Source organism: Thunnus maccoyii, chromosome 12 (assembly GCF_910596095.1).
Source record: "Thunnus maccoyii chromosome 12, fThuMac1.1, whole genome shotgun sequence".
Classification (NCBI taxonomy): Eukaryota; Metazoa; Chordata; class Actinopteri; order Scombriformes; family Scombridae; genus Thunnus; species Thunnus maccoyii.
Window position 1 is genome coordinate 12355543 of NC_056544.1, and position 27178 is coordinate 12382720.

The 27178-nt window shown below is 41.0% G+C and overlaps 2 protein-coding genes across 5 annotated transcripts in view; one reads left to right on the top strand and one right to left on the bottom strand.

Moving 5' to 3' along the window:
• The window catches only part of epha4b (eph receptor A4b), a 98293-nt gene extending 93958 nt beyond the window's left edge, over positions 1 to 4335 (bottom strand). For 3 of the 4 annotated variants that reach the window (XM_042429913.1, XM_042429912.1, XM_042429910.1), the window contains exon 1: positions 3610 to 4335. In XM_042429913.1, the coding sequence (XP_042285847.1) occupies positions 3610 to 3724 (115 nt within the window). In that variant the 5' untranslated portion in view covers positions 3725 to 4335. The remainder of the gene's footprint in view (positions 1 to 3609) is intronic. The other variant, XM_042429911.1, reaches the window with a different exon arrangement.
• Positions 4336 to 24668: 20333 nt separating this feature from the next.
• LOC121909383 (C-C motif chemokine 2-like) lies at positions 24669 to 26899 on the top strand. The gene is made up of 3 exons (XM_042429920.1): positions 24669 to 25494; positions 25613 to 25727; positions 26419 to 26899. Exons 1-3 carry the CDS (start codon positions 25428 to 25430, stop codon positions 26687 to 26689), a joined length of 453 nt encoding a protein of 150 aa, XP_042285854.1. The 5' UTR covers positions 24669 to 25427; the 3' UTR covers positions 26690 to 26899.
• The last annotated feature ends 279 nt before the right edge of the window (positions 26900 to 27178 follow it).

Sequence of the window (27178 nt, forward strand, 5' to 3'; positions counted from 1 at the left end):
ATTCTCTGTCACTGAGCTGTATTTATAACCCCATCTATCAGCCAGCCCCGGGAATACGTGACACTATTCTCTGGACCAAGACCACCAAACTGCCCCCTAGCCATACATTAGGGTAGGACGAGTGTATGTGGGCGCGTGTCTGTGCGCGCATGCATGTGCACATACATCTACGTGCATGAATGTGTGTGCTCGAGAATGGGCCTGTGTTAAGCTGATATAGGAGCTCCATCTCATTATAGAAAACACACAGGCTCCTGTCCAACTGCTACCGGAGGACAGAAAGAGACAGGGAGAGGGAAGAGAAGAAAAAGACTAAAAAAGAAAAAAAAAAACAATCCAGAAGAGAGAGATGGAGGGAAAATAGAGCAAAGCAGAGCAGATATGAAAGGAGGGGATTAGAGAAAAGAAAAACAGGAGGGTGCTCGCGCTTGCTGTCTCTCTCCGCTGCTCTCTGATGAGAGCGGAGATCTATATCCTCTTCTGTCCAAGGTCACGGTTGTTACATGGGAGCATGGCAATCTCTTGGACTCACACACACACTCAGTGAGGTATGGCTCTGCCGATAACTACAAGCAACCATTATAGATTAAAGCAATTAAACCAGAGGAGACCTTTGACCCGACAATATACCACAGTCAGGATCTTGTGTGAATCATAAGATGTGCGTGTAAGTCGAGGGCATGCTTTACATATGCTTGCCTCTGCACTAACTGCTCACCCTCGTGTTAACCTTACAAAGCAATACAAGCCCTTTTCCCTCAGCACCCTGAGGCCAATCCGATGTAAAGCCTCAAATGTACCGTAGTTTCAAGGCTGATTACAGTAAACTATAACATAAACCAAAGGTGATTCACAATGTTCCCGTCTTTTGTTGTTTCTCCTCTCCCTCCCTGCTTTCACTTAATTATTAATTCAGTTTTATACCCATTTGCACATAGTTTTCAGGCGGAACTTGGAATGAAGTCATTCATTTGCCTCTATTAGTATACTAACAGTCACAGTGGAAGGAAGCATAGGGCTCCAATCATGCATCTGTGTTTTCTAGGATTGAGGAGGTATATTTAGAGATAGAGGGAAGGCACGAAAATAGAAAGAAGTGATAGTCGGCTCCTTTCCCCGCTGTGATCCTGAGCGCGTAATAATAAAACAAAAGCAGGTAAGACACGTGTCACTCCACTGTGTAAGAGTGCATAGATATAGAGAGTTAAGATGGCAGGAGGGCAGCAGGACAAGAATGAACCAAGGGAAGACCGGTGAGCATCCACCCTGCTGTTACATCAGTGTGCCCTCAGGGTTCAGAGAGAGGGTGTGTGGGGCTCCCTCTGCTGGTGCACAAAAACTCATCCGTTCCCACTCCTCTTTCTATCTCATAACAAAGACCTTTAAAGGGATGCTCTTCATCACAACAACTTATGAATGAAGCCATTCTCACTATGGATCATTTTCCCCAGTCTGCAGTTAGCAGCTATTTCAAACAATTCTATCAATTCTGCTGAAGCACCATGCTCCGCCAGTCCACCCTCGCTACTGCTTTTCTTGTAAATGCCAACTATTTTGGATTAGATCAATAGTTCCGGTAGTAAACTAAGCTTGTTGTCAGCTTAACACTATTTTTCTGCTAACACTATCAGTTCTATCAAAGGGACTGTGTTCTTAATTGAGCCTTGAGAGCTGCATCTTTTTATGACAGTCTCGCTTCTGCTACTAGACAGACTCAGAGGGAGGATTTCCTGGAATAACACGACTACCGAGCGTGGGTGGAGAATACGCACACTCATAGACAAACACAAGGTGCTCACACACATACACACGCACACACACACACAAACACAAACACACACACATCAAGAAGAGAGCAATCCCTCAGCTAAGCGTGCAGTCACAGCAGGAAAACTGGCAGGCCGAAAGGTAAAAGCAGAGCATAGAGTGCAACAAAAATGACTTCATTGGATTACCGTCCTGCCGGGGCACACACACACACACACACACACACACACACACACACACACACACACACCACACAGGGCTTAAAGGTGCCAATTAGGCCAATAGTCTGAAGCAGCAGGACAGAGAGATAAAAGACCAAATGAGTCACACAGAAATGTACACACACACTCTGCCTGGTACATTCTTTGAAAAGTGTGTGTTAGTAATCGAATCAATCTGACCAGTCAGTCACCTCACAAACTCTCAAGTTGAGCATGATCACACAAACACACACACTCACACACAAACATACACATGTGCCGCAACTCACAGATGCCCCTGTGTGTTTATCTAAATCAACAGGAGTTTCCTTTGGCTTCCAGTTGGTTTCATCATTCATGCTCCTTTCAATGAATATTTCAACAGTGTGTTAGTGTTTCCCTCACATACGTTGTCTCCTACTGTTAAAACACTCCTTCACCGTCTTTCCTCTTCCTCACACTCGTTGCCCATCTATCCTCCTGAGCCTTTGTTCTGCGTGAACTCCTCGGGGCTGTGACATACATTCAGCGCTGTGTGTATGTACACACAGCTTATACTGTTAAGTCATCCAGAGACAGGAGGTCCCATCAAACCTTTAATGTGGCCTTTGTGTCATTGTGTGTGTGTGTGTGTGATGTGAATCATTTGATTGTTCTGTCTATCCTGTGTACGCTTGTGGAGTTGTGTGAGAGTGAGTGAGTAAGAGAGGCAGCTCATAACAGCGATGGAGAGCTTTGTTGAGCTACAGTACAGGATTGACTGAAGCTTTGGGGAATACAGGGGGGAAATGATTCACAGAATGACAATCTGTATCTTCTCCAGTCAGACTGTCTGACAGTCAGCAGGCATCACAACACCGCTTACTCTCCCCACTTTGCTTCAGATAACCTGTTTTATAAACTATCGCCTGTGTGAAAACTATATTTCTATACACATTTTTTTTACCCCCACTTAGTGCAAGTTGAACTTCTCATTAAACAAGCAAGCTGCCATGTTTCAGCCCACCAAGCAGTCAGGAGTAGTTAGTAAGTAAATGTATTGGCTAATTTCAGGCCAAGCATCGATGTTAATACAATAACTGAGAGAGGCTCAGCAGCAGCGTGTGACAAATTTAATGTAATTGCTGCTCCTCATTTGCAGACTGAAGCAGAAGGCTGGAGTCCACAGTAGAAAATAAATCATTTATCAGTGTGTTATAATGATATCTAGATATAATTAAAAGGGATTTTGACAGAGATGTCAATGTTGTTTTGGCATAATCGTTATAAGTTAGGCCTTTTCACTGACAGAAAAAAATAGTGAACGAAAAAATAAAATGTGGAGGAGCTTTAAGTGAAATGTCTACATCAGCCTCCTCTATCTTCAGCATGGCAGGGTCGCCTGTGTGTATATGTCATACAAATTTAATGTCAATATGCTCGGAAAAGAAAAACGTGACGTACAGTTTTTTTCTCCCCCCTCTCTCTCCCTTTTTTCCGCTTTTCTTTATGCATGATTCATAACCGACTCGAGCACTTAACGGCAGTCTCCGCCGCTCCTTCCCCCGGCAAGTGGAACCACGGGATGGGGCTCCCCTATCCGTCACCACGGCGCACAACCAACTAGGCTACAAGGTTCACATAACCCAACCAGGACACCCACCTTCATTCTCCGGGTAATTCCGTAAGGCTCGGCACGGCGACAACGCGTGAAAAAGAAGCAGGGAGCACTGGAGGAAAAGGGATGGATAGATCCACAGGACGCGTGGTGGTGCCATTTTCAGGCTGCGCTGCGCCCTCGCTGCATCCCTGTTGGCGGTGTCGAGTCGGTGAGCGCAGCCCCGCGATTGAGGAGAGAGGGAGAGAGCAGAGCAGAGCAGGAGAGAGGACAGGAGGAGAGGAGAGAGAGAGGAGGAGACGCTGGGAAGGAGGGTCCACAGCCAGCCAAGTCCTGTCAATCAGCCGCCCGGCTGTGGGGTGGTTTGGAAGCCTTTGGACACCCGCACACCAGACTACACTGTAAAAAAAAAAACACAAACATGAACCAGTCATTAAGGCTGATATTGAGTTTTTAAAATCTTTTTTGCTCTAAAAGACCATATAAGAGAGTTTGTTTTTTGTTTTTTTAGTTTGCAGTTCAAATCAAACCAACTTTCCTTCTCCTCACTCCTCTGAACAAAATGTTCAACACATCCTCGTAATGAAACGACCACATAGGCCAATTGTACCTTCACTCCAGAACGACCCAAATGAACGTTTTCTAGTATGTCGCCTCTATAGTCATTAGAGAAGATGAACGCAGTAAAGAGCTTCAGTCCGGCCTCACATCCAGGTTACCTCCATGTGGGGCAGGACTTGAGCTCTCAGGGTCACCTCAGTGGTCAACAGTGTTTCCTCACAGCTGGAGGGTGAGGGTTCAAGTCCTGGTCCTGAGCCTTTCTGAGTCTGTTGTCCACTGAGGTGGTGGGGTTTACTCCGGGTTCTCTGGTTTCCTCCCACTTTCCCTCAAAACAATTAATAAATTGGACACTCTAAATTTCTCAAAAGCTAATTGGTTTCAATAAAAGTCTTTAAATTCTAATATCTGTTTTGAACTCAAGCCAAATTTGTGAAGAAAATATTCAGGAAACTCTTGTGTTCACAACCCAAAATATTTGATATAGACAAGTTAGGGTTAGGGGTTTTAGGTTAAGGTATGTTTGAAATACTCATTTCATCACACAGTTCATTTTCACCTACCTTCAAAAGCTCCCTTGCTCCAATATTATGACTTTATTGTTAGAAAGTCACTCTTACAGTTACATTCAAACTCAAATGATGAAGTTTAAAATTGAAAATTTCCCACACAAGCATCAACAAATGAATCGACAGTCACAGGTTTATCAATGTCATTTTACAACGTTCTGTGAGGTTTCCTATTCACAGTGAGCACCTTACAGTAACAGTAAAATAATTTACTCAAGTACAGTACTTACAAACAATTGTGGGGTATTTGTACTTATGAGTATTTCTATTTGATGCTACTTTATACTTCCACTCCACTATATTTCAGAGGGAAATATTGTCCTTTCTATTCCACTACATTTATTTGACAGTTTTAGTTACTTTTCAGATGAAGATTTGGCACAATGGATAATATAACAAGCTTTTAAAATACAACACATTATTAAAGATCAAACCAGCGGTTTCCAACCTTTTTGGCTTTTGATGTATTACAATAAGCAGTGTGTAGTCGGGTCACATTTCAGATGTCTGAGTTGTTAACAGCTCCACCAAATAGTGATTTTTCCCTCTAAACCTCACATTGTTTAATTTCAATAAATGTTCAAATGATCCAATATTTCACCAGAAATCAAAGATTTAGAGGCAAGTCCAAAAACTGAAAACAGATTTGTGTATCAGAACTTTGTTTTTTCTTCTTTCCTCCCCCATTAATCATCTCACGACCCCTCAGATTTATCTGGTGACCCTTTGGAGGGGCCCGCGCCCCAGGGTTGGGAACCACTGGACTAAACTAGGTAACTGTATGTAAAGTAGTTCAAACTAGCTCCACCTCCAGCAGCTACAACAGTAATGTGCTGCTTACACACTGATGCTTCAGTATTAATAATCGAATGATGTCATATGTAATAATCAGTACTTTTACTTAAATAGAATTTTACATGGAGGACTTTTATTGTAATGGGGTATTTTTCCATTGCTGTATTGGTACTTTTACTTAAGTAAAGGATCTGAGTACTTCCTCCATCACTGAAGGTCTTATTAAAACATTATTACATTACTCACGCTGAATTGTAACAGAGGTTTGTCATTGGAGAGGAACAGGATGGTTATTTCCCTGCTCTGTTTTATAAGAAATATTTCATTGTCTAAAATCCCAAATATCCGGTACCTTCAATTTTCATATAGTAATAATTGCCATCATTTTAATACTGGGCATGCATCAAAAGGTTATTTTTCAGTCATCCGGGTTATGGTTATCCAAGGAGGGTTGAATCAAGGGCAACTGGACTTGGTTGTAGATACTTGAAGATGTTTCGCCTTTCATCCAAGTGGCTTCCTCAGTTCTACAATGATGTCCTTTCATCTCTTCCCAGGAGATTTAACAACCATTCACATTTCGCCTCAGGTGACTCCAACGACTTGTAAAGGTTAAATACCTAGGACTCCCCGCCAGTCAGTTGGAACTGAAGAGGCCCCTCGGATGAGAGGCAAAACGTTCACAAGTATCTACAACTAAATCCAGTTGCCCTCAATTCAACCCTCCTTGGAGTTTAAAGGAATGCCTGATGGCACAGAACACCAGCTGCTGATTCCTGTACTTCTAACAAGTCGCGGTTACAGATTGTCTCCAATTAGAGCATGTTTCGTTACAGAATATGTGACTATATGATCATTAAGGAGGAATTTCTTTCATTTTATTCTTAGTCACTGTATATACTGTTTTTAGTGATAGGCTTACAATTACCATTTGTGAGCTGTATCAAATGTTTTTACTGACTATTAATGTCCCATTAATACGTAAGATATAGTCTGGGTGCTTGTTGTTATTATTGTTATTAACATTATTAGTAGTTTTATTGTTGTTGATTGTTTTTTGTTTGTTTGTTTGGTAATGCTTTATTTTACAGATCCCTTAATTTTATGCTAATTTCCTGAAAATTTTCTGAGTAATTTGCAGGTATTTAATGATTAATTTTTAGGACATTTTACAGAAAGCTTGGTGCAATTTGGTACAAATTATAAGAAAAAAAAAAAAAACAAACAGAAAAAAGTGTTGGTTTCGTTTGTAAGTAAGTGCCCACTCATTATAGTTGGGTTCATATATAGTTGTTAATTAGCAAAGAATCTCAGTAAATTAGACTCTTTGCTTATTAGGTTGTTTATTTTTAAAGAAAGAATCTAGTGTGCTAATATGTAGTTATATATACAAAACTACACACTGATGTTTTCTGTCCTTTAAAGAATTGTCTAACATCTACAGTATGTATGAACCCAAATATAATGAGTTTGTACTTACCAACTAAAACAACTTAACACTTTTTTCTGTTTCTTACTGTAATTTATAGTACCAAAATGCACCTCCTCAAAAATAGTTAGCTGATAGATCAGATAGTTAGCTGGTGGACTTAGCTGTAGGAAAACGCTGTTCACTTCCTGTTTCCAACTGCAAGTGTCATGTTTCCGACCAGTAATCTGGCATTTAAAAAAAAAAAACATATCGTGGTGTTTACTCTTGCCATGATGACAACATAACATTTTACCACATTTCATTTTAACCCAAACCATGAACTTTCCCTAACCCTAACCAAGTGGTTTTTGAAATTCAGGGCAATTGAGGGCAGACCACACCATAAAACATCATTATTTTGAACAGGGATTTGTAATGGTTTTGGAAAGCGGTTTATTATAAAACGGTCGTTCTTCTGGTCCCCATCCGTCCTATAGAGGATGCTGAAAACACTCATATGTTGTTGTGGGAGTTATTGGAAGTAGACCTGTTCTTTTGTTTCAGTATGAGGATGTGTTGAAAAGTTAACACCAACTCATTCTTCAGAGACATCAGCATCGATATTTTGTAATCTCTTCCAAGGCCAGACTGAAAGTCTTACACAACAGAACCTCGAACATAATAGGCTGTAAATGTCACAGCAAAACCAAACATCTTATGGGGATTGTGGATTTTAATCACAAACTTTTCAAACTATTTTAGCACATTTCATTTTCAAAGGAAATGAAGAAGGGCATTGCAAAAATGATTTAGATGTATTGATTGGCTCAGCTGTCAACTCATTTGAGATCAAACAGTGACAGATGTGTATCTGTCTCAGGAGCAGTGACACAGTTAGAAAGGGGTGCAACCGCTGAACATTAAAAGCAAATTAATCATGATCCCAACTAAAACAATCACCGATATTAAGAATGAGTATTATTTATTTTGGAGATTTCATTTATATCAGAAAATTCAGGTGAGACGGTCAATCCACAATGGGAACTGTCCATGGAGTAAACTGAGTTGATGTGTTTACCCACCACAACAAACAAACCACAAAGCCAGCCATCTCATTACTGATCCAGATTTGTTGGGATCCACGACAGATAGTGTGGGTATCACCAGGATAAACACTTCCATCTCACTGTATAAAATACTGTCAATTATTTTGATAAGCGACATGGGCACATGGCAATTACTGGATTAGTGTCAGCTCCAGCATGCTTCTCTCTGTCTTGCCCAGTTGTTGATATGGTTCCTGCAGATGCTACCAGCAGTAGACAACACTGACATGCATGAGATTCCAATCAAACACTTTATGGAGATTTATTCAGCCTATATTACATCTATTTGACTGTAGTATAGATGTCAGGAATGTGTGTGTGTGCGTGTGTGTGTTTGTTGGCTGTTGGTATGTCTCGAGCAGACTGTCTTTAAACATGAATAAATAATGTGTGCAGCCTGTCATATGAAATGTGCAAGGAGGAGCTGAGAGTGAGCAAGGTCAACCTTTCAATCTTCCACTTCTTTAACACTGACAGAGCTCATGTGGTGAAACCCTGCCCCTGATGGGAGGAGACACCATTTAGCAGGATATTTTACTTCTCTCGCTTAACTGCTCATCTGTGTGTCTTCGTTTCCATATTACAGGATGTTGTTCATCTCGTCCATTCGCTGTTGGCTTCTCACTGTCTGTTTTGACCAGTTCAATCACCTGCAGGTTGAGGTTAACACAGAATAAGACATTAACCCGAAATCCAGCAACAGTTTCTGGAGACGTAGGATGTGTGAAATTGAATTTGCTGACAAGTAATTGAGGCGTATGATTCCCTTCTACCATTCAGTCCTCATTAGCAACAGTGGAAGGTTTAATTTTCACTTTTAGATCTGCTATCTTAGATCTGAATCATTAATTCTAACATTTTATATATTTTGGTGTGTGGTTTTGGATATAAATTGAAATTATGACCTATTTTTACATCTGATTTTGCATTTTTGTCACTGTGAATGCACAGCTGAAAGAATATGGTAAAAAGATCTCATTGGTCACCTGATGCGCTGGGATTTTTCTCCCCAGAGGCAGCGGGCAAATGTGATGTGACCACGCCATGATTTATGGAAGGATCATGACCACAATTATATTTACCACGAATAACGTTCTTCTATCACGCTTCTGTCCCAAATGAGGCTCCTGAAAGAGCTATAAAACTGTCAAACATACCCTGATTTATGCTGAAATTCCGTTTTACCCGCTCCCGGCCATGTGGTTAGCTACAGAAGTGTGTGTCAGCTTTTGTGTTTTTTTTTTCTCGTGTGTGTGTGTGTGCAAAGCAGCCACCTCCACAGATTTGTTAAGGGTCCAATTATGATGATGATTTGTTCCTTACAATGGCTTTACTTGGATGACCTAATTTCCTCGTTGAGTGTGGGGGGAAGAAAAAAAAAAATACTACTCATTTTTTCTTATCCTTCTTTTCACTCCTTCTTCCTTTTTCTTTCTTCTTCTCCTTCTTCTTCTGCTGCCATGACGCTGCATTCATCCGTACGGTGACAAAACATTGCTGTCATGCATTCCAGCAGTGACAGCGTGACACGGCCCCTTAAACCCTTGTCACTCCCTCTACCACACACACATGCATGCACAGAAACATGCACACACATCCTGCATGCCTTGTGGAAGAGTGATCTCGCCAGTGTAAAGGAACGCTTTTGCATAATGACATTTCAAGGCTACACACAGACACATTCAGTGACAATTCCCTGACAGAGCTGAGTGACAGTAGCCTAGGACAAACATTTGAAATGTGTCATATTTTTCCTTGTGGCCCTTATTACTTTATCGGACTCTCTTGACTAAAACCTGCAGGTTTTATTTTCAAAAGGAAGTACTGACCTCTTCCTAGTCTTTCACTGATTTTGAGAAGAGCTCTTCTTTCATTTGATTTCCCTCCTCTTTCGACCTCAAGACTCTCACCCCTCACCCTACTTGGCCTGGATGGGTCAACTATTCACTTTATCTGTCTTGGTCAGCTAACCAGCCGCAGTCTTTCTCTCCCTTCCAAATACACTCTCACAGGTACTGTATAGCTCCTGTCTAAGAAAATAGAGGACAGTTACAAAGTAGAAATAGATCTTGGATAAGCGCAACAGGCAGTGCAGCAGGAGTGTGTGCAAGTGTGTGAGTTGCATGCATGTGCCATTGGTGGTGATTGCTTGTTTGACAAGGGCCAGAGGTGATGACAGGGTCGTCTGTCTTGCCAGGAACTCCCCCCCTGTAGCCACCACTCTCTATATACACACACACCCTTAGCCTATTCAAAGCCACTCACTCATGTGGTAATGTCTCTATTGTGACAGCCTGAACGCTTTACGGGCAACAGCTTGGTGCTGGCATTTGGGCAGAGGCATGTGTGTGTATATATATGTGTGTGTGTGTGTGTGCCTGTGTCTGGCTCATCCGCTGTGGAATCCGCCCATCTAGAGCTCAAAGCCTTGAGACCTCGAAACCGGTGACAGGCAAGCAGAGAATTGCAGGACAGCGGATGGGAAGCAGAAACATTTTCAGGCACGAAGATTAAAGGACAAGACTGCACACAAACACACATACACACACACACACACACATCATTCCACTTCATTCCACTCTTACTTTCCTACTGCCACCGTCTCAGTTAAGCAGGCAGAGCGATTCGTCATGTCAGAGAGCCCTGGTGCTGCTATACAACAAAAGGTGAAAGGGAGTGTGGGAAAGGGCTGGTGCACAAAGCCCTCCCTGCCCCCGCCTGTCTCCCTGTCTAGGATGCATACGCAGGCCGATAGCCCCTTCAGCATCCCCCACCCTGTAGTCTCCTAGGCCCCCATCTGCAAAAAGCACACCCAATCTCCATAGACCTAGACATTTACTTTCATATCCCAAGCTAACTTGTTCATTTTATGGTGCAGGGTATCATAGCTCAGGGCATTAACACCACCAAGAGTGAGGTTAAGATTTTTTTTTTTGTTCAATTTTAAAATGTATGAGTTCATAGATAGTGTGCAGAAAATATCTCAAACATCAGGTCTCTAGAGCTTCAAAAAAAAACCTTTTGCTCAGTCCAGACAGCCATTCAGCCAGAGAAATAGAGGGAGGAAGAGACAGAAGGACAGAGGGAGAGAGAAAGAGATAAAAACAGCTATTCAAGGAGGAAAATCTGCCAGTCCCTGCCAGCTCTAAGAAAGCGGGAAAGAGAAGGAGGATCTCCTTGAGACTGACGCCAGCTATGCAGACAGAGAAGCAAACACAAACAGACAGACAAACAGACAGATAGAAAGGCCGAGAAACGAGGATATTCACACTGTTCCAAGTGTCTTCTCATCTGAGCCGTGTTTGTGTACCTGATTTTCCCTGGTTGCTAGAGACCAAAATGCTAGAGACACACACACATAAACACACTGACTAACTGCTGACTCGTAGGAAAAATGAATGTTGTCTGGCATATAGCTTAGCCCAGACGAAGAATATTTACCGTAAGTCTGCTGGGGAAGAGCAGTCAGTGTCTTACTGTCTCAATCGTGTCCTTCTCAAACAGAGGAATGATTTAACAATCAATGAAAACTGACCTTGCCTTCCTGTATCACATTCCCTCCGGAGCTGACCTATTAGCCGATGATGAGAAAAAATGCAGATTCACCAGGGGAGGTGAGGTAAACAGCAATTTAAATAACATCTGGGAAACAAAACAAGGTCATTTGCAGAATAATTTTCCATCAATGAGAAAATACTAAATATCTATTTTTATGTCCCACACAAAATTATCTTGAATCTAATCAAAACAAATGGGAGCAAGTCGAGACATTTATGTTATTTGCTTCAGACAGTGTCACATCATATCAAAGGCGATGAAAGAGAGGGGGGGTGGATGGATAAAAGAGGGATGGAGTCATCATGACGAACTGGAGTTTGCCCAAATAGTGACAGTCTGTTGGCAGAGAGAGTAGGGAGAGATGGCCAATTCAGAGCTCAATCATTTCCTGCTTGCTTAGAGCTTTATATCGATAGGCTGGTGGAGATCAAGGAGAATATTAATAGGGATCTAGGCTTCACAGTCGTACATATGGACCACACAGAATTGTTGTCATCAGGTCTCTGATTTTATGAGGATCTGTAGTTGCTGATGCCTCAGAGACAGTTAATCCTTGGTCCAATAGTTTTCCAAAACTATGCAGGACATGGACAGAAGTGTATGACAGCTGCTGAGGGAAAATCTCACCTCGAACGGGCATTATTTTCTTGAACAGGAACATTTTAGATTTAAAACAATAGGCCTTTTTCACAGAAGACATTTTGACATCTCACAGTCGTAAAAGCACAGGTACGAATAATAAAATTCATGATGGCTGAATTCCATGTAGCTGCTTCAGTTTTATAGTCCTGCTATTGTGCATGCTGGCTCATGTCATGGCTTACTGGAACACTTGAAAGAACAAAGCCATCATTAATGTTATTAGTAACACATGTACTTTTCCTACCATGACAGGTCAAGATGACTGCTGTGACAAAGTCTTATGTTTTCCAAAATCACTCCCTATTAACTATGTAGAGCAATGCTTTGCATATGTGAAAATGACCGAATTACTATTATGACCCTCCCCTGTCAGTGAGGATGCAAAATGAGGAGCGTTAATAAATGAACTGAAATCCCAATTTACTGCTCATTGTAGAGTAAATTATTGAGTGTCTTTTATATAGGTAGAGTAGTGAATGAGTGAATGAGAGAGGTCATGCTTTATTGTTGATGTCATCAAGACAGAGATCCATAGTACCTGTCTAATGGACAGATAATTTAAACACATATTGAAACATATTTGGAGCTCTCAAATCACATTTCTCAATGTGATTCAGTGTGATAAAGCTGTCACCTATAAAACTGAAGGGATGAGCAGATTGTTCATAGACTTAAATATAGTAAATACAGAATTCTCAGGGGTTAAACAGATCATTTGTATTGAAGTAAATCTAGGCCAATGAACAATATTCAATAAAAGTTACAGGTTAGTAGGAAGAATGTTTTTTATATTATTGATTGAATAATACCTACACAAAAGAATACAAAGTGAAAAGGTGAAAAAAGTAAAATATAGAAGTAACATCCATGACAGCAAAAAGGTTGAGGCTTGAGACTGAGGGCATTTTCAAACCGGCGTAATTTAGTCCATTTGAGTTGAGTTGAGTCTGGCTCATTTTCCCCCTTGGTAAGATTTGAACACAGCAATCGTACTTGGGTGCAGATCAAAACAACTGCACCAAGACCCTTTAGAGGAAATGATCTCAGCCTGGTCACGAACAAATTCTGGAGAGGTTAGTTTGTGTTAGGAACGTCACCTGACCACAATCTGACCCAACTACAAAGTGTACTCTGCAAGTTTGGGCTAAATGGGAGCCATTTGTGACTGGGTTTGCTTTGCATACTGGGATGTAGATGAGTAAAATCAACAGTTGCTAGCAGCTAGCCAGAGAAAATAATCAAGGACCGACCTGGACTAGCATCAAACTACATTGTCTTGATCGACATTTGGACAGCCCTAGACAAATCTGACCAATGAGCAGAGTGAACATTCACTTTAATTTTTTTTTTTTGTGTGTGTGGAAAGAAACAGAACCAAGGTGGAAAAAACGCAACAAGTTTACTAACTTGTCCACCGATCTGGACTAGAGCAAACTAACTATAAGTTTGAAAACGCCCTCAGACTGGTCACAGACAATATATGGTCTGAGAGCGGGAAGCAGGCTGAAGGTTTAAGATGAATGGAGTGGCAAACAGTTTCCACAAGTGAGGAGTAACTAAACGTATCTCTATGGTGTCTTTCAGTCATTAAAGTTGCATTACTGTAAGTGCACGTTTGTCCACTGAAGGGCAGCAAGTAGCAAGAGTAGTAGGCTACAGAAAATAATTGCATTTACAGGTACACAGGCAGCCAAATTTCCAGCTGTACCAGCTTAATTCAATAAAGTGAACTGCAGGTGTGGAGGAGCTCTGTCTACTGGCAAATATCTGTTTGAGTCTGGCAAACCAAAACAATGACCTCAAACTGTCTGAAAGCTGCAATAATTTGCAGAAACCCAGTTACATTACGTAAGAATTGATTAATTGCTGAATTTTTAAAATACTGCTTGACCGTAAATAAGCTCTTTCTAAGGAGATGTGGATTCTTCTTTCACCTTCTCTTCACACACACACAAACACAATTATGTACGCTGGAGCAGATACACATATTGGTGTGATTTGTCACCATCTCTCCTGGCACGGACAGGCCTGCACTAATGGACAGACACTCTTTGTGTGCTAAACAAATTAGCTCCATTACTAAGAGACAGACAGCAAGGGTGAGAGAGGCAGAGAGAGAGAGAGAGAACCAAAGGTCCAAGATAAGGGATACAGAGGGAGATAAATGTAGTGAAAGGTAAACATAAAAAGGAAAGGGAGCAGGAAAGAGATTTATGCATGGTATACAATGAATAAGAGAGAAGCTGTCTTATCAAACACAATTTTGTGTGAGTGTGTGTGAGAGTGTTTATGTGTGAGCCGGGCTAGACATTTAAGCGCTTCGAGCCCTCGTGAGAGAGGGTAAATGTGCATTATCGTCCATCCATCACTCACTCATTACTCATTCACTTACTTACCCTCAGACACACACATACACACACGCGCGGAGCACATACATGAATGCTGATACGCCTTAATACGTGCACTTAACACCAGACTGGATGTGAGCGAGACGCATTTATCTCAATGCAACTGTGTGAAAATGATGCTGAGTGCATCTGTGAATGTGTGTGTGTGTGTAGGGGAGAATGTGATCCGCCAGGTTTCAAGTCAAAGCAATTCTCTGTCAAATGATTGGTTCATAATCTGATTGACAGGCAGACTCCCTTCTCTCCTCTGTCCTCTCCTCTCTTTCTCATCGTTTATCATCCATTTCATTCTTTCTTATTATCCCCCCCTCTGCTGTATACATTCCTCTGTTCTTTTCACACCCTCTCACCTCTTGTTTGTCCTGCCCTCCCCCTTTGCTCCTCTCTCATCCTCCCTCCATCCTATCTCACTCTTGATGCTATAAACACATCATTCTGTCTGCACTGTGATCACATTACCTGTGGTAACGCCGCTCATAACCACAGCACCCCACCATCTGAAAGTGCATGTGTGTGCGCAAGTTCCTCTGTATAAACACGTATAAAATGTTCTCAGTATGGCCAAAGTGAGTGGAAACAGAAGCACAATAACTTTCCTCTTGGTGATGGTGACGCTGTGGTGGTCTTGAATGTTTTCTCTGGAATTACAACAGTCACACAGAGTTGTGTGAAGTGGTGGAGTGATGCTTTTCACTGCTGACAGGCTGTATCAGTTCAGAGTTATCATCTAGACCACCCAGGGAAAATGCAGTCTTAGGCATTGTTTCAAAGGGCTGCTAGAAATGCTCATGTGGAATTATCTCTGGCTTTCTGAAAGCCCTGCATTCAGCTTAATCTACTGGTGATATTCTTCAAACCTGAAAGACACCATTTATTTAAAAAAAAACTTTACATTTGAAGGTGTGTAAAAATAACCCATCCAGGAGCATCATGATTGAAATACCCCTGGTTTGAGTCCTGCTGAGTATTTCATGTCAGTTCTGTACTGTTCTCTATCTAATAAAGACTAAACATGCTCAAGAAATCCATTAATTGGGTATAAGAAGCAGGGTAGACAGTGGACAGGTCACGGCTTTATCACAAGGCAAACATATTCACACTCACACCTGAGTTGCCATGTCATCAATGAGGTTCCTAACTAACTAACTACATGTTGCTCTAGGGATGGCAGTGGTCAGTCAGTTGGTCCACCATGTTGGTCCAGACTGAATATCTCAACAAGTATAAGCTGGATCAACACAATATTTGGGCATTTGTGGTCTTGAGTGAAATGTTGGATGTGGATGTTGGATGGACTGCCATGAAATTTGATACAGACATTCAAATCCCCTTCAGAATAAATTGTAATCACATTGGTGATACCTTAACTTTTCATTGTACCATCATCAAGTCAAAATTTTAATGTGGTCAATACTTCAGTTTATTACTAAATACCTGCAAAACTAATGACATCTCCCATCAGCCTTACAGTAGCTGTACTTTGTAGCTGTTGTTGGAGCTGGAGCACCTGCAGGAAACATATGTAAGAATGGGAAGTACAAATCACAGAAAGGCCCCATGACTGATTCAAATCCAGAACCCTTTTGTCATAAGGCAGGCTTAACAACTAATCCACCATATCATCCTAAAATAAAAATGAGAGGGTTAATAAATTATATGACACCCGCGAGCTTGTTCAGGCAGCCCAACTTGAGCTGCTGTTCCACTCACATACAACACTCCCCTCACTGTAGCCTAACATATATCAAGCGCACCCTTATAATCATGGCAGCATATTTAAGCTGTCAGTGCTCTGCTCAGACTTTACTGCATGCCTGCTGCCACACCGCTCGCTTGTTATTTGCTGCCATTGATAATGCTGCCATTCATATAGCATTTCAAAAGCCCCACCTCCACCCCAGCATCCACCTGTAAGCTCTGAGGGTATCTTCCCGGGATTGGGGGGAGGTTAGTAGCATCACTCCCCACTCCCCACTGTGTGAGATTAATATTTCCTTGTGGGGAGTGACGATGTCAGAGCCTAGATGCCAAACACTAATACTGTACATATTCTGCATTTAAAAAATAATCTACTCTATGTAAGTTGGCTGACAGAACTGTGATAAAGATGGCAATGATGATAATAATCATAATAACCCTAAACTTCATTTATATGGCACTTGGCTAAACGGAAAAAGTACTTTCAAATAAGCATTCCTAAAGCTGTACTCCAGCAATTAATTACTGCACTTCCATAAAGTTAGAGGCCTCATAAAGAACAGATAAAAAAGTCAAATTTGAAACAGCAGATAACCTCACTTTTGAAAAACTCAGGCTGACCCTGCTTTTCTTCATCAGGGGTCATTTTCTCAGATTTAACAAAGCTCTCACCAGAGCCACAGAGGACAAACATTTGACTTATCTTGGTTTATATGAATAATACATAATACATAATAAGGAACAAAACAAAAATTTGTGTGGGTATGCAACTGACAAAAACATCATCATACATGTTTATACCAATCCATTTCCCACGATCAAAAAAATTACACAATCAATGACCGGAAAAGGAATAGGCTTATTTTTGCCTATCCTATACAATCCATAAAATAACCCAGAATCTTAGCAGCATGAAATAAAGAAAAAAAGAAAATTTACTCTAAATTGTAATCCTAATGATTTTACATCTTTATCATTGTACGCCTTAATCCTTTATTATTTTACATTTTAAGGCTTTTTTGAAACTCAACAGAGTTACACAATTTTAACTCATCACTAAGACCCTTCCGTAGTTTGACTCCCAAAACTGAAACACATCTGTATTTTACATTGGTTCTCACTTTACATATGTCAAAGATACACAATCATCGTAGATTACAATTTCCTTCTCTAAACTTAAAAAATTGTTGAATACAAATAGGAAGGCTTTTATTCCTAACTTGAAAAAGTTATTCCAATGTTTTTAAATACACAATATCTAAAAATTTTAACATGCAGGACCCTAAAAATAAGGGATTAGTGGATTCACGGTATATGCAGGTGTGAAACTGACTGTGGAGGTCAGAATAAGTTGAGCCTCTGCACCTATAAGGTCGAGGCCACTGTACCCTCATCAGATAGAGAGTGATCGATCTGATAGTCCTTAATTAGAATTGGGCTTCCTTACTTCTGGCCTATCAACCTCTAACCTTTGTGTGGATGCATTTACAGTATAGAGACAGCAGCCAGGTGAGAAAGTAATCTGCAAGGCAATGCTCACAAAATTTAAATTTAGTCTTGAGGAAGAAAAAGGAAAAGACTTTACCAGAGTTGTCTTTGACATTATCACGGAGATTTAATGATATGCTATAGGCCTCATTTAAACTCTTAGCAGCTGCTTAGGATCTATAGTGCCATGTCACTCAACAATCAATATCTCTCTCACACACACAGGCATACACACACCCTGGGGGGAATCTCTCTTATCGGGAAACATCAGATCAAGCAGATACACTTGAATGGCTATTGGGGCCAGATTGACTCACTGTGAGGGGACTCAGGATCAATGTTTTTGCTTGCAAGCCAAACTCATCCTGTGTGTTTGAGTGTGTGTGACCAGGGAGTGTTTGCCTGCCCAACCAGCTGTCAGCTCATTCACGGCATATTAATATTAAGATGGTGTTGAGGATCAGAGGACAGACCCGCAAGCCCCAGAACAGGCCGAGTGCGTCCATGGACTCGCCTGACAAGAGAGGCCCCTGGACGAGCTCTCCCGCTGGGCTTGGGAGACAAAGACAAGTGCCTGTGTTTCCAAACATGGGCCCCATTCACCACCCAGGGGTCAGGAACTTAGAATAATCTAGCTCAAACAGGAGGACATGCTTTCTCATGCACACATACACAAACACACACACATTTAGGGATTAAGGCTTTGATATGACCCTGCTTAACCCAACGGAGGAACGAATGGCGGGGTGTCACAAGGGGAAAAAAGAGCTGTAGGAAAACAGGGATAAGCAGGAGAGAAAGTTTAAAGGGGGGGGGGGGTCTACGTGGGTAGAAAGACAAAAAAGTGGTGGTGGTGTGGATGGTGAAAAAGTGCAATCATGGGATGTGCTTGACAGACAGATAGCTAGTGCATGCCTGCTAAAAGGAAAAGCAAGAGGGTGAGATATGGACTGAATGGACTGTATGATCAAAGCTGACAAATAATAAAGAGCGAGATAAAGAGAAGAGAGAGACCTTGCTGCAGTGAGTCATCTTGAATGAGCTTGGTGGTCTAAAAGGACACATGCTCTTTGATCCTCTCCTAATAATGTTTCTCAAGCACAGCCTCATCTGAAATGCCACCACCAAAGGGAGACAAATGACTGACGAGCAGACACGAAAATCAATCCGTGGGTTTGCTACCTGCTTGCGAAAAGACAGGAACCCTTTTTTAAAGCACAATATCAAACTAGTAGCCCTTGTTTAAGCACTGTAGTGTCTAGAATGGGAAGTCTAAATTATTCAAAGCCAGCTGACATTTTATCTCTGTAGCGTCACAACTTACTCTATTGCCATGAAGAGTAAAATAATGTCAGCTATAGCCTAGGGGTCGCAGTAGTTGTATTTTTGCCACACTAGTCTACTGGGCTAAATTTGGATGACTCTCTCAGCCTGTCAAGCTCATGCTCCCTGTTCACTTACTGCATGGAAAGTACGCCATCTAGTGCATCGGTGTGAAGGTTCACAAAGGAAACTGAAAATAGAAAGTAGGAAGATCAGAGGAGTAGAATGTTAGGTGCATTATCATTTTGGACTCTGACAGTAAGCACGAAACTGTCAAATTCACATTTTAAATCCCTTTCATTTTGAGTAGAGCAGCTGTACAAAGTGTCTGTTGATGACAATCCATAATGTAGTCAAATTTTATGTCTCATCTTTGGGAAATGGAGAGAATTTTAAAAAATGGAGCAACCTCGGCAGAGAATATATCAAGATTTACTCCAGATCCGAATTTCCCAAGTAGGAAACATAAAGAGAAGAATGATAGAATTGGATATATGTCTTGATATAAGTTAATTTATATGTTTTCAAGCAGCACATTCAAACAAAAATGTGTATTGTGATCATGGCCAGATTAATTTATTAGGGAGCTCCGGGGGAAGATGTTGAAGATGTTGATGTTTTGCCCCTATTGAATCCCTCCCACCCCTTGTGCATTGTGGGTCACCACCAAGTTTCTATAAGTACAGCACACACGAAGATGCCAAACCAATAATACCTGGCCCAAAGCTTTGTTTGTGTCAGATTGAGGCAATTTGATTTACATAACCCACATTTATTATGGAATATGGAATATGCATCAGATGAGCACAATATAAGCTGCAACAATAAAGGTATTAAAACTAGATTTTGGCACAGGGGTGATCTACAAGGCAAGATTAAGAAAAAATGCAGGGCTTGCCTTAGTGTAAATTCTCAAACAACAAACAAAAATGAAATACCAAAAACAGCTGACAAGCAGTAAACCTGGGATTTTGAGACCCCTGTTTCTTGGGCCTTTGGTAAACCAGCCTGGGATGATACCATGGGAAAACATTTGGGATATAAAACTCAAATTTAGATGTTTTTTTTTTGTGTGGTATATCAATCTCCTCTATTATACCATTTAAAGTTTGAATACACTATAAATTTAATTAACTGCAACAAACATCCACATATTCCAAAATAATTGTAAGCTCAATCCCCAGTAATAGAACAAAATAGAAGCACAAAAGAAGAAAGTGCCCATCACCTCCTACTAATCGGCCCATTTTACCAAATCTAAGGAGAGGAGTAGACAATTTGCTGTCTATAATGGCATTGGCCAAAAGAGACAAGTTACTGAGGCGGTGAAAACCCACTCCATCTGAAATGATCGTGCTGGATCAGCTGTGGCATTGCGCGTCTCCCAACCGTGAAGAACTGCGGGGCGAGCGCCGCTATAATTAAAGCGCTTATTGATTAGACTTTACGCGCTCCTGCGTCCTCTGGACCGTGAGCCGGAGGCGCGGGGCGGGTCAGTCCCTCTCACAGACATTCAAATCGCCTCAGAGCCACCAGAGCAATGTCTATGCTAATGTCTATGGTAATATAGCCCCCGGTTTAAGTCGATTATTGACGCTCTTCCTAAATGGACGGTTGATCCACAATTGAAGTTTTGTGTGCAGGGGTCAATAGCACCGAGATTGATACCGGGGCAGGAGGTCAGTTTCATTTCAACTCCACGGCTTCAGGAAATGAATTGGAAATGACATAGTTAATTGAAATATTAATTGGAAAGTAAATGACACTTTTAAAATCCAAGTGGGATTTCTATTCATCCCCTGGTATTAAACAGAAATATACGAGATCCATGTATAGGGGCTCTGGGGAATGGGTCAGAGACCCTCATTTGTTGAAGATCAACCTCACTCTGGTTTTACCTCGGCATCTGTGTCTTTTTTGTATGTTTGCACAAGCAATTTGTGTGTGTGTGTGTGTGTATATGTGCGTGTGAGGAGAAGGGAGACACAATGAAAAGAGTCCATCCTACAGGTAAAATAAAAGAGCGAGGCACAAGAAGAAAACTGGCCATACCTTGCCAGTTGAAACAGAGAATAACAATGGTTGATGGTTGATGGACCTCTGGTGGGTGCTGGTGCTGGGGGCCACGCAGAACATCATGCAATCAGTCTGAGAAAGGTCAGTGTATTGATCGGTGTGTATGGCTCCACTGTTACATTGCTATCAAAAACATCTTTGCTCTTCCCAACACTTCTCTCTTAAAATGACCTGAAGCGCACTACTCTTTACAAGAGTCCATCCCCAGGCAGCCGTTCTGCCTGTCACGCTGCGGCACCAGCGTCTATCAGACTCAAACCCAGACACATAGCTCTTTGTTACAGCATTCCTGGCCTTTAAGAAAGTTTTCTGGCTTACTTGAGATGAACTTATCAGTGTGTGTACACAGACAGAAAGGAGAGGGAGGGAGTTAATCAGACTGTCTGATCATGATAATTCCGCAAAAAAAGAAAAAAAGAAAATCTCATATCTTGATCTTCCAAAATGAATGAATAAAATTCCTCAGTGTTGGATAAAGGATAAAATTAAACCTTGATATGTCTGGAGCTGATTCTTTATTAAACAGAGAGAGCAGACACAGCCAAATATATTCATCAGATGAGACACTCCTTTAATTACTGCTTTCATTTGCGACATGACACTCACATTGTGTCTTCACCTGTAGGTGCGTGTGTGTTTGTTCTGAGCTGTGCACCAACCAGTGATGTGTTTCATATAAGGAAACATTCCCTTCTCCCTCAGTCTGATCCTCAAAGCCTCATATCTACTGCAATAGACTTGCACAAAAGAGCACACGGAGGACACAACCACGATTTGGGTCGTGTGAATCATGCATGAGTGGGCGTGAGTGTGTGCATATTGCGCTCAGAAAGTTGTGGTTTGAGGCAGAGGAGTTTGGTTGCTTTATGCTCTCTCTCTGTGCATGGCGATAAGGTGGGGTTGTGTGTATGTTCTCGTATCCACGTATAGGAGCTTGACAATGTGCTTCTCATTCCCATTTGTGGTCGATATCGGATGAGGATATGAGAGTCAGTATTGATTGTAATTTCCTGCGATGCTACGTTCCACTCTCTTGCTTTATCAGGAGACTAATTCCTATCAGCTACGCTGTCGGCCAACCAACAGCCCTGGCTGCTGCCCAGGACAACAACTAATGAATAAGAGAGGAACGAATAATCCAGCGAGGCATTTCTCCTCTGACAAACAGGTTGCCACAGGGATGATAATGATGAGGCTGGGATATTGGGTGTGGAGAAATGTGTACATGTGTGTGTATATGAGTGCCAAGTACATCAGTGCAGGCAAGTCATTATGTGTCTGCTTGCTTGCATGTGCACCTGCATGCCTTTGTGGCTTTGTTTATGCAGTATGTTTGGAGGATGTGTATTTGTATGCATTTTGTGCTTGCTGAAGGCATACACTAGCCAAGTTTTCACTGATATTAATGACCGGACAGGCGTTTGTGTGCCTTGGGATTTGATGTTGTTGACTGACAGAGTCAAGGGCAGGATGCTAACATTTGCCTTCCATCCTGACAGCAGGTGAACAGCCAATGAGCTGTTTATTTTTGCTGCCATTGTTGAGCTGGCATAATGATGTGGTAGCTGAGATGTACCAAAGGACCCAGACACCACAGGGCCTCTCACTTCCATCCACATCCATCCTCTCATTCTTTCTCATTTTAAGCTTTAAATCGAGTCCATTATATTGTCAGTTTGCCTGGCTTTATGGTTGGTTAAATGGTGTGTTAAAACCTGAGGATTGACGCTGTCTCTGTCTGAATACACCATTCATGCCCCCTCTATCCTCTAAGTGGGCCTTGAAACTACTTTTCAATACTATGTCCTCCCCTTTTCACCATATTTTTTAGCCCTTCCTTCTTGGTAATTCAAGTGAGGTGTAAAAATAAACTGACTATTCAAAACCATCACTTTTATCGTGTTTTCCCTTATTGTGGATGATTAGACCTTTGTTCAGGTAGAAGGTCGGCAGAGCTATGCTGGGAATTATGAATGATCACAGGACCTCATGTACGAATTAGAGCATGACAGATAGCCTACTGGATTTTAAGGCTAAACCGGTATTGATATTTGAGGGTTAAAAGAAATTAATAACAATAGGCAAATTTTCATTTTTTGACATAAACACATAACAAAAACAAACATTTTTGATTTTTTTTTTCAAATTTAAAAGATTCAAAAGACATGTAGGGGAGAACGGGGTTGGTTGTCACATTGGTTGGTTGTCACATTCATTAGATGTCAGTCCCTTGAGGGTGCTGTTAAAAAATGTTGGTCCTGAAATTTTCAGAATTGGGGTCAGAGGTTACCTACAAAGTAATTTCAGGAGTAAGACACTTGACACTAAGGCAAGAGGACTTTTAATGTTTTTCATGTCAAAATTCAAATATCCAGCTCTTCAGTGTTTCTCTTCTAGGCTTTTACACAATGGGTTTATAATAAAACAATAATTACCATTAAAAAGTATGAGAGGTATAGTTTAGTTTTCTTAGCTATGCTACAACATGTGGTTGTTGGCTTTGATGGTAGCAAAAAAACACAGTTGGGGATGCTTGTCACATTCTCTTTAGGGTTCGTTGTCACATGTTGGCATATACGTTCATGGTGTGATATATCTAGTCCTTTTATTCTTTTTATGTTCTCTTGATGCAGGAAATGTGTTAGATTATTGCATTTCAATGAAATGAAACATTTTAAATTCACTTTTAAGATTGCCTCCATTTTTTAATTTTTCCCCATTAAAATAGCATAGGGACAACCAACCCCATAGTGTGTGAATACCAACTCCACGATGGGATAGTTGTCACAAATGCACAAGACGTATTTGACAGTTGGCATTTCTTGAATAGAATAAGCTTAAGGAGAGCAAGGTCACTCCATTCCTACCTGACACTTTAGGCTTCCATTACACATTGAAAGGGAATCTATTCAGGGTACAGTTTTTGAGGGATTCAAATGAAAGTAAAAAGTGTGACTACCAACCCTGTTCTCCCCCACTCAGCATGTTATTTTAAAGTTTGAAATAAAAAAAATACTTCTGGAGAACAAACAGACTCTAAATTATCTCAAAAATAAATTTTTTGTTACTATTGGCAGACATACAGCAATGCGATATGTATAAGCTAAATTAGCACCATAAAGTGGCACAGCAAAATTCATGCAAAGTTGAGTGGTGGTGCTAAATGCTTGGTGATGCTTCTTTGCGAGCTACTGTGGCTGAGGAACTAACTGGTAACCTCCTAGTTTGTAGCACACTGAGGTATCTTGGCTAACTGACAGTAACTTTTATGGATTCTAGCAGTGCAGGATTATATAAGTGTATGGTGCAACACATTTTGGAGTTGGTCAAAGTCCACCTCTAGCTCCTCCACCTCTAGCAAAAGCTTTGTGTGGATTGTACTCATGACAACAATTCCATTGAAACAAATTTATTTCAGTTTGTAATTTCATAGTTGTAAATGCTGGTGTGAATAGGCCCTATAACAAGTGCAACAAACCTAACAGGAGATTAAAGGAGATGTCAATCAAAAGTCTACACATTCACACAGTGTTGAGGGGTTTCATTTGCTAAAAATAAGTTCAGTCACTTGTGTGGGTGTATCATGTGTGTGCAGGGCCTTTAAACAATGCTGGAACAAGATTTTCAAAAATTTATTGTACTGATTAACAACAAGCAATTTTCTCAGACTGAGCTAATATATGATGGAATTCAATGCATCTTTCAGCTACCAAAATTACTATCGATGCCTGTGAAAGTAGAAGCAACATGTGGCTTTCAGAGTGAGTGGAGAGGAAATTGATGAGTATTTTTTTTTCTTTCTTTGTACGTGTGAATGTGTGTATATACCTATATGTGTTGAGTGATGCTACTTGTGGGCAGAACTGTGGTGAAGGGTCCGTTTGTCATCTCCTGTGAAAGGTGAACACATAGTTTCCTTTCACCACCCTATAGCCACAGACTACATGGTGATATGTTGTGGGGTGACATTGTGGAAAGGCGGAAGGGGCTTGTGTTTTATAAGAGCCAAAACCAGAAGTTGAACAATCACAAAAACAGAGAGAACATCACTTATTAGAAGAGCAATACACACCACGGCTGCTGTGTGATTGGCTCGACTGAGTACTCTGATAACTCCTCAGACAAGCAGTGAGATTGTTTTCTGTGAGCGATTCAGACTACACAGGTTTGTGTTCTGATATACTACACTCAGACAGCCATTGACTGACGAAGTCGAGGTATCATTGTGAAGATGGGTTTCAGCCTGGTTCTAGCCACTCTTCTCTGCTTCACCACATGGATGACTTCGGTCGACACAAGTGAGTATTGCAAAAAAGTATTGAATTTTTGATTGAGTGTATGGTCCGAGTGTTTGGTGGGGTAATGTGAAATGTATAAAAACTCTACCTAATCTTTCGTTCTCTGTCTCTTGTTTAGCCCATGGTCCGGTGGTGAACTGTTGTATGATGTGGTCCACAACCAGAGTCCCACTAGAACGAATTATGAATTACACCATGCAGCCTGAAACGATCTGTCCCATCAAAGCCATAGTGTAAGTGGTTACACACCGTACAGAATTAAGCCATATCAGACAAATACCCAGATGTACTGTCAAATAAATTCTATTACATTTCTAAAAGGTGGGTTCACTGAATGTACAAAAGATCCCTCACATTTCCTCACTTACCTCCAGTGCTATCTAGCCATGAAGCTATGTAGTTTTGATCTTATTTGTCCATGTCAGCTACAGTAACTGTCTATGAGATTTTCACCTCCACCACAATACAATAGGGGTGAATGGAATGTTATTTTTGCTGCGCAGAACACTGGAAAATTATATTTAAAAGATTCAACAGCAACATCTCTTTAAAGAAAGTGTCCCTGTTACTCTTGATGGTCCAAAGACCTGAACTGTCAATACTTTTCATTGGAACCACTTAATAATAAAAACAATCCAGTTGAAAGCTTTTCTCAGCAACATCTGTGGAATATTCAAAGCAAAAGGGACCTTTTCTGGAGCCAGATGTTGCTTTTCATTTTTTCAAAATACCACTTTTCAGTGCATTGAGATTGGACATTTCAAAACTTTAGCAAACTGCATGGCTGGTAAGTGGGAAAACATGTTTTTGTTGTAATTTTGGTGAAACTGCCCCTTTAAGAAATTATTCGTCAGTACTTAATTAAAAACAATGTGCAATGTTAAATGCATTACAATGCCATTAACAGCACAAAATCATTTGCAGGTTTCTGACAAGTCATGGGAAGAGGATTTGCTCCGACCCTGAAAGCAAGTGGGCAGTAAGAGCCAAGAATAAAGTGGATGAAGAGAGAAAGAAAGCTTTGCAAGTGAACGGACAGACTGAAGAAGGATCAGCAAGTGACATCATGACACCAGCTTGTGCCACTGCATCAACGAAAGCACCGCAGAAGAAACACAAAAATGGAAATGGCAAATGGAGACGGCAGAGGAAAAGGGGCAGGAAAGCGAGGAGGGAGCTGAGAAGGCGTGTCTGAGGAATCACAAGACAAATCAAACCTTCCGCAAATTTTACTCTTTTCAAATGGAGTCGTACTGCTTTGTAACATTAATAGTAAACAAACCTGAAACAAAAACAGACTTTTATATATTCTTGTAATGAAAACAAATATGCAATAAACATTTAAATATGTCATAACTTTGTGTGTTTCAATTTCAAAGAGCAATTTTTTTTACCCTTTCTAGTTGCCAATAAAGACTTTTTGAGCAAATTTTGTGTTTGTGCTGTGAACAAATGGAACGTAATGAGACTATAATTAGAACGAGATGCTAGTTCCCAGTAGCTCTTGATGTGTTTACACACATTGGTACAAATGTACAGGAAGAAATATAGACATACAGCTAAACAGAGATAACAAAAACAGATAAACAGGCATAGATAAAGCTGTTGTATGTACGTACTGCAGGTAGTTAACAACAACAGCTGGACAAACAAGCAGAGTCTATATACAAATCAAATAGTTACA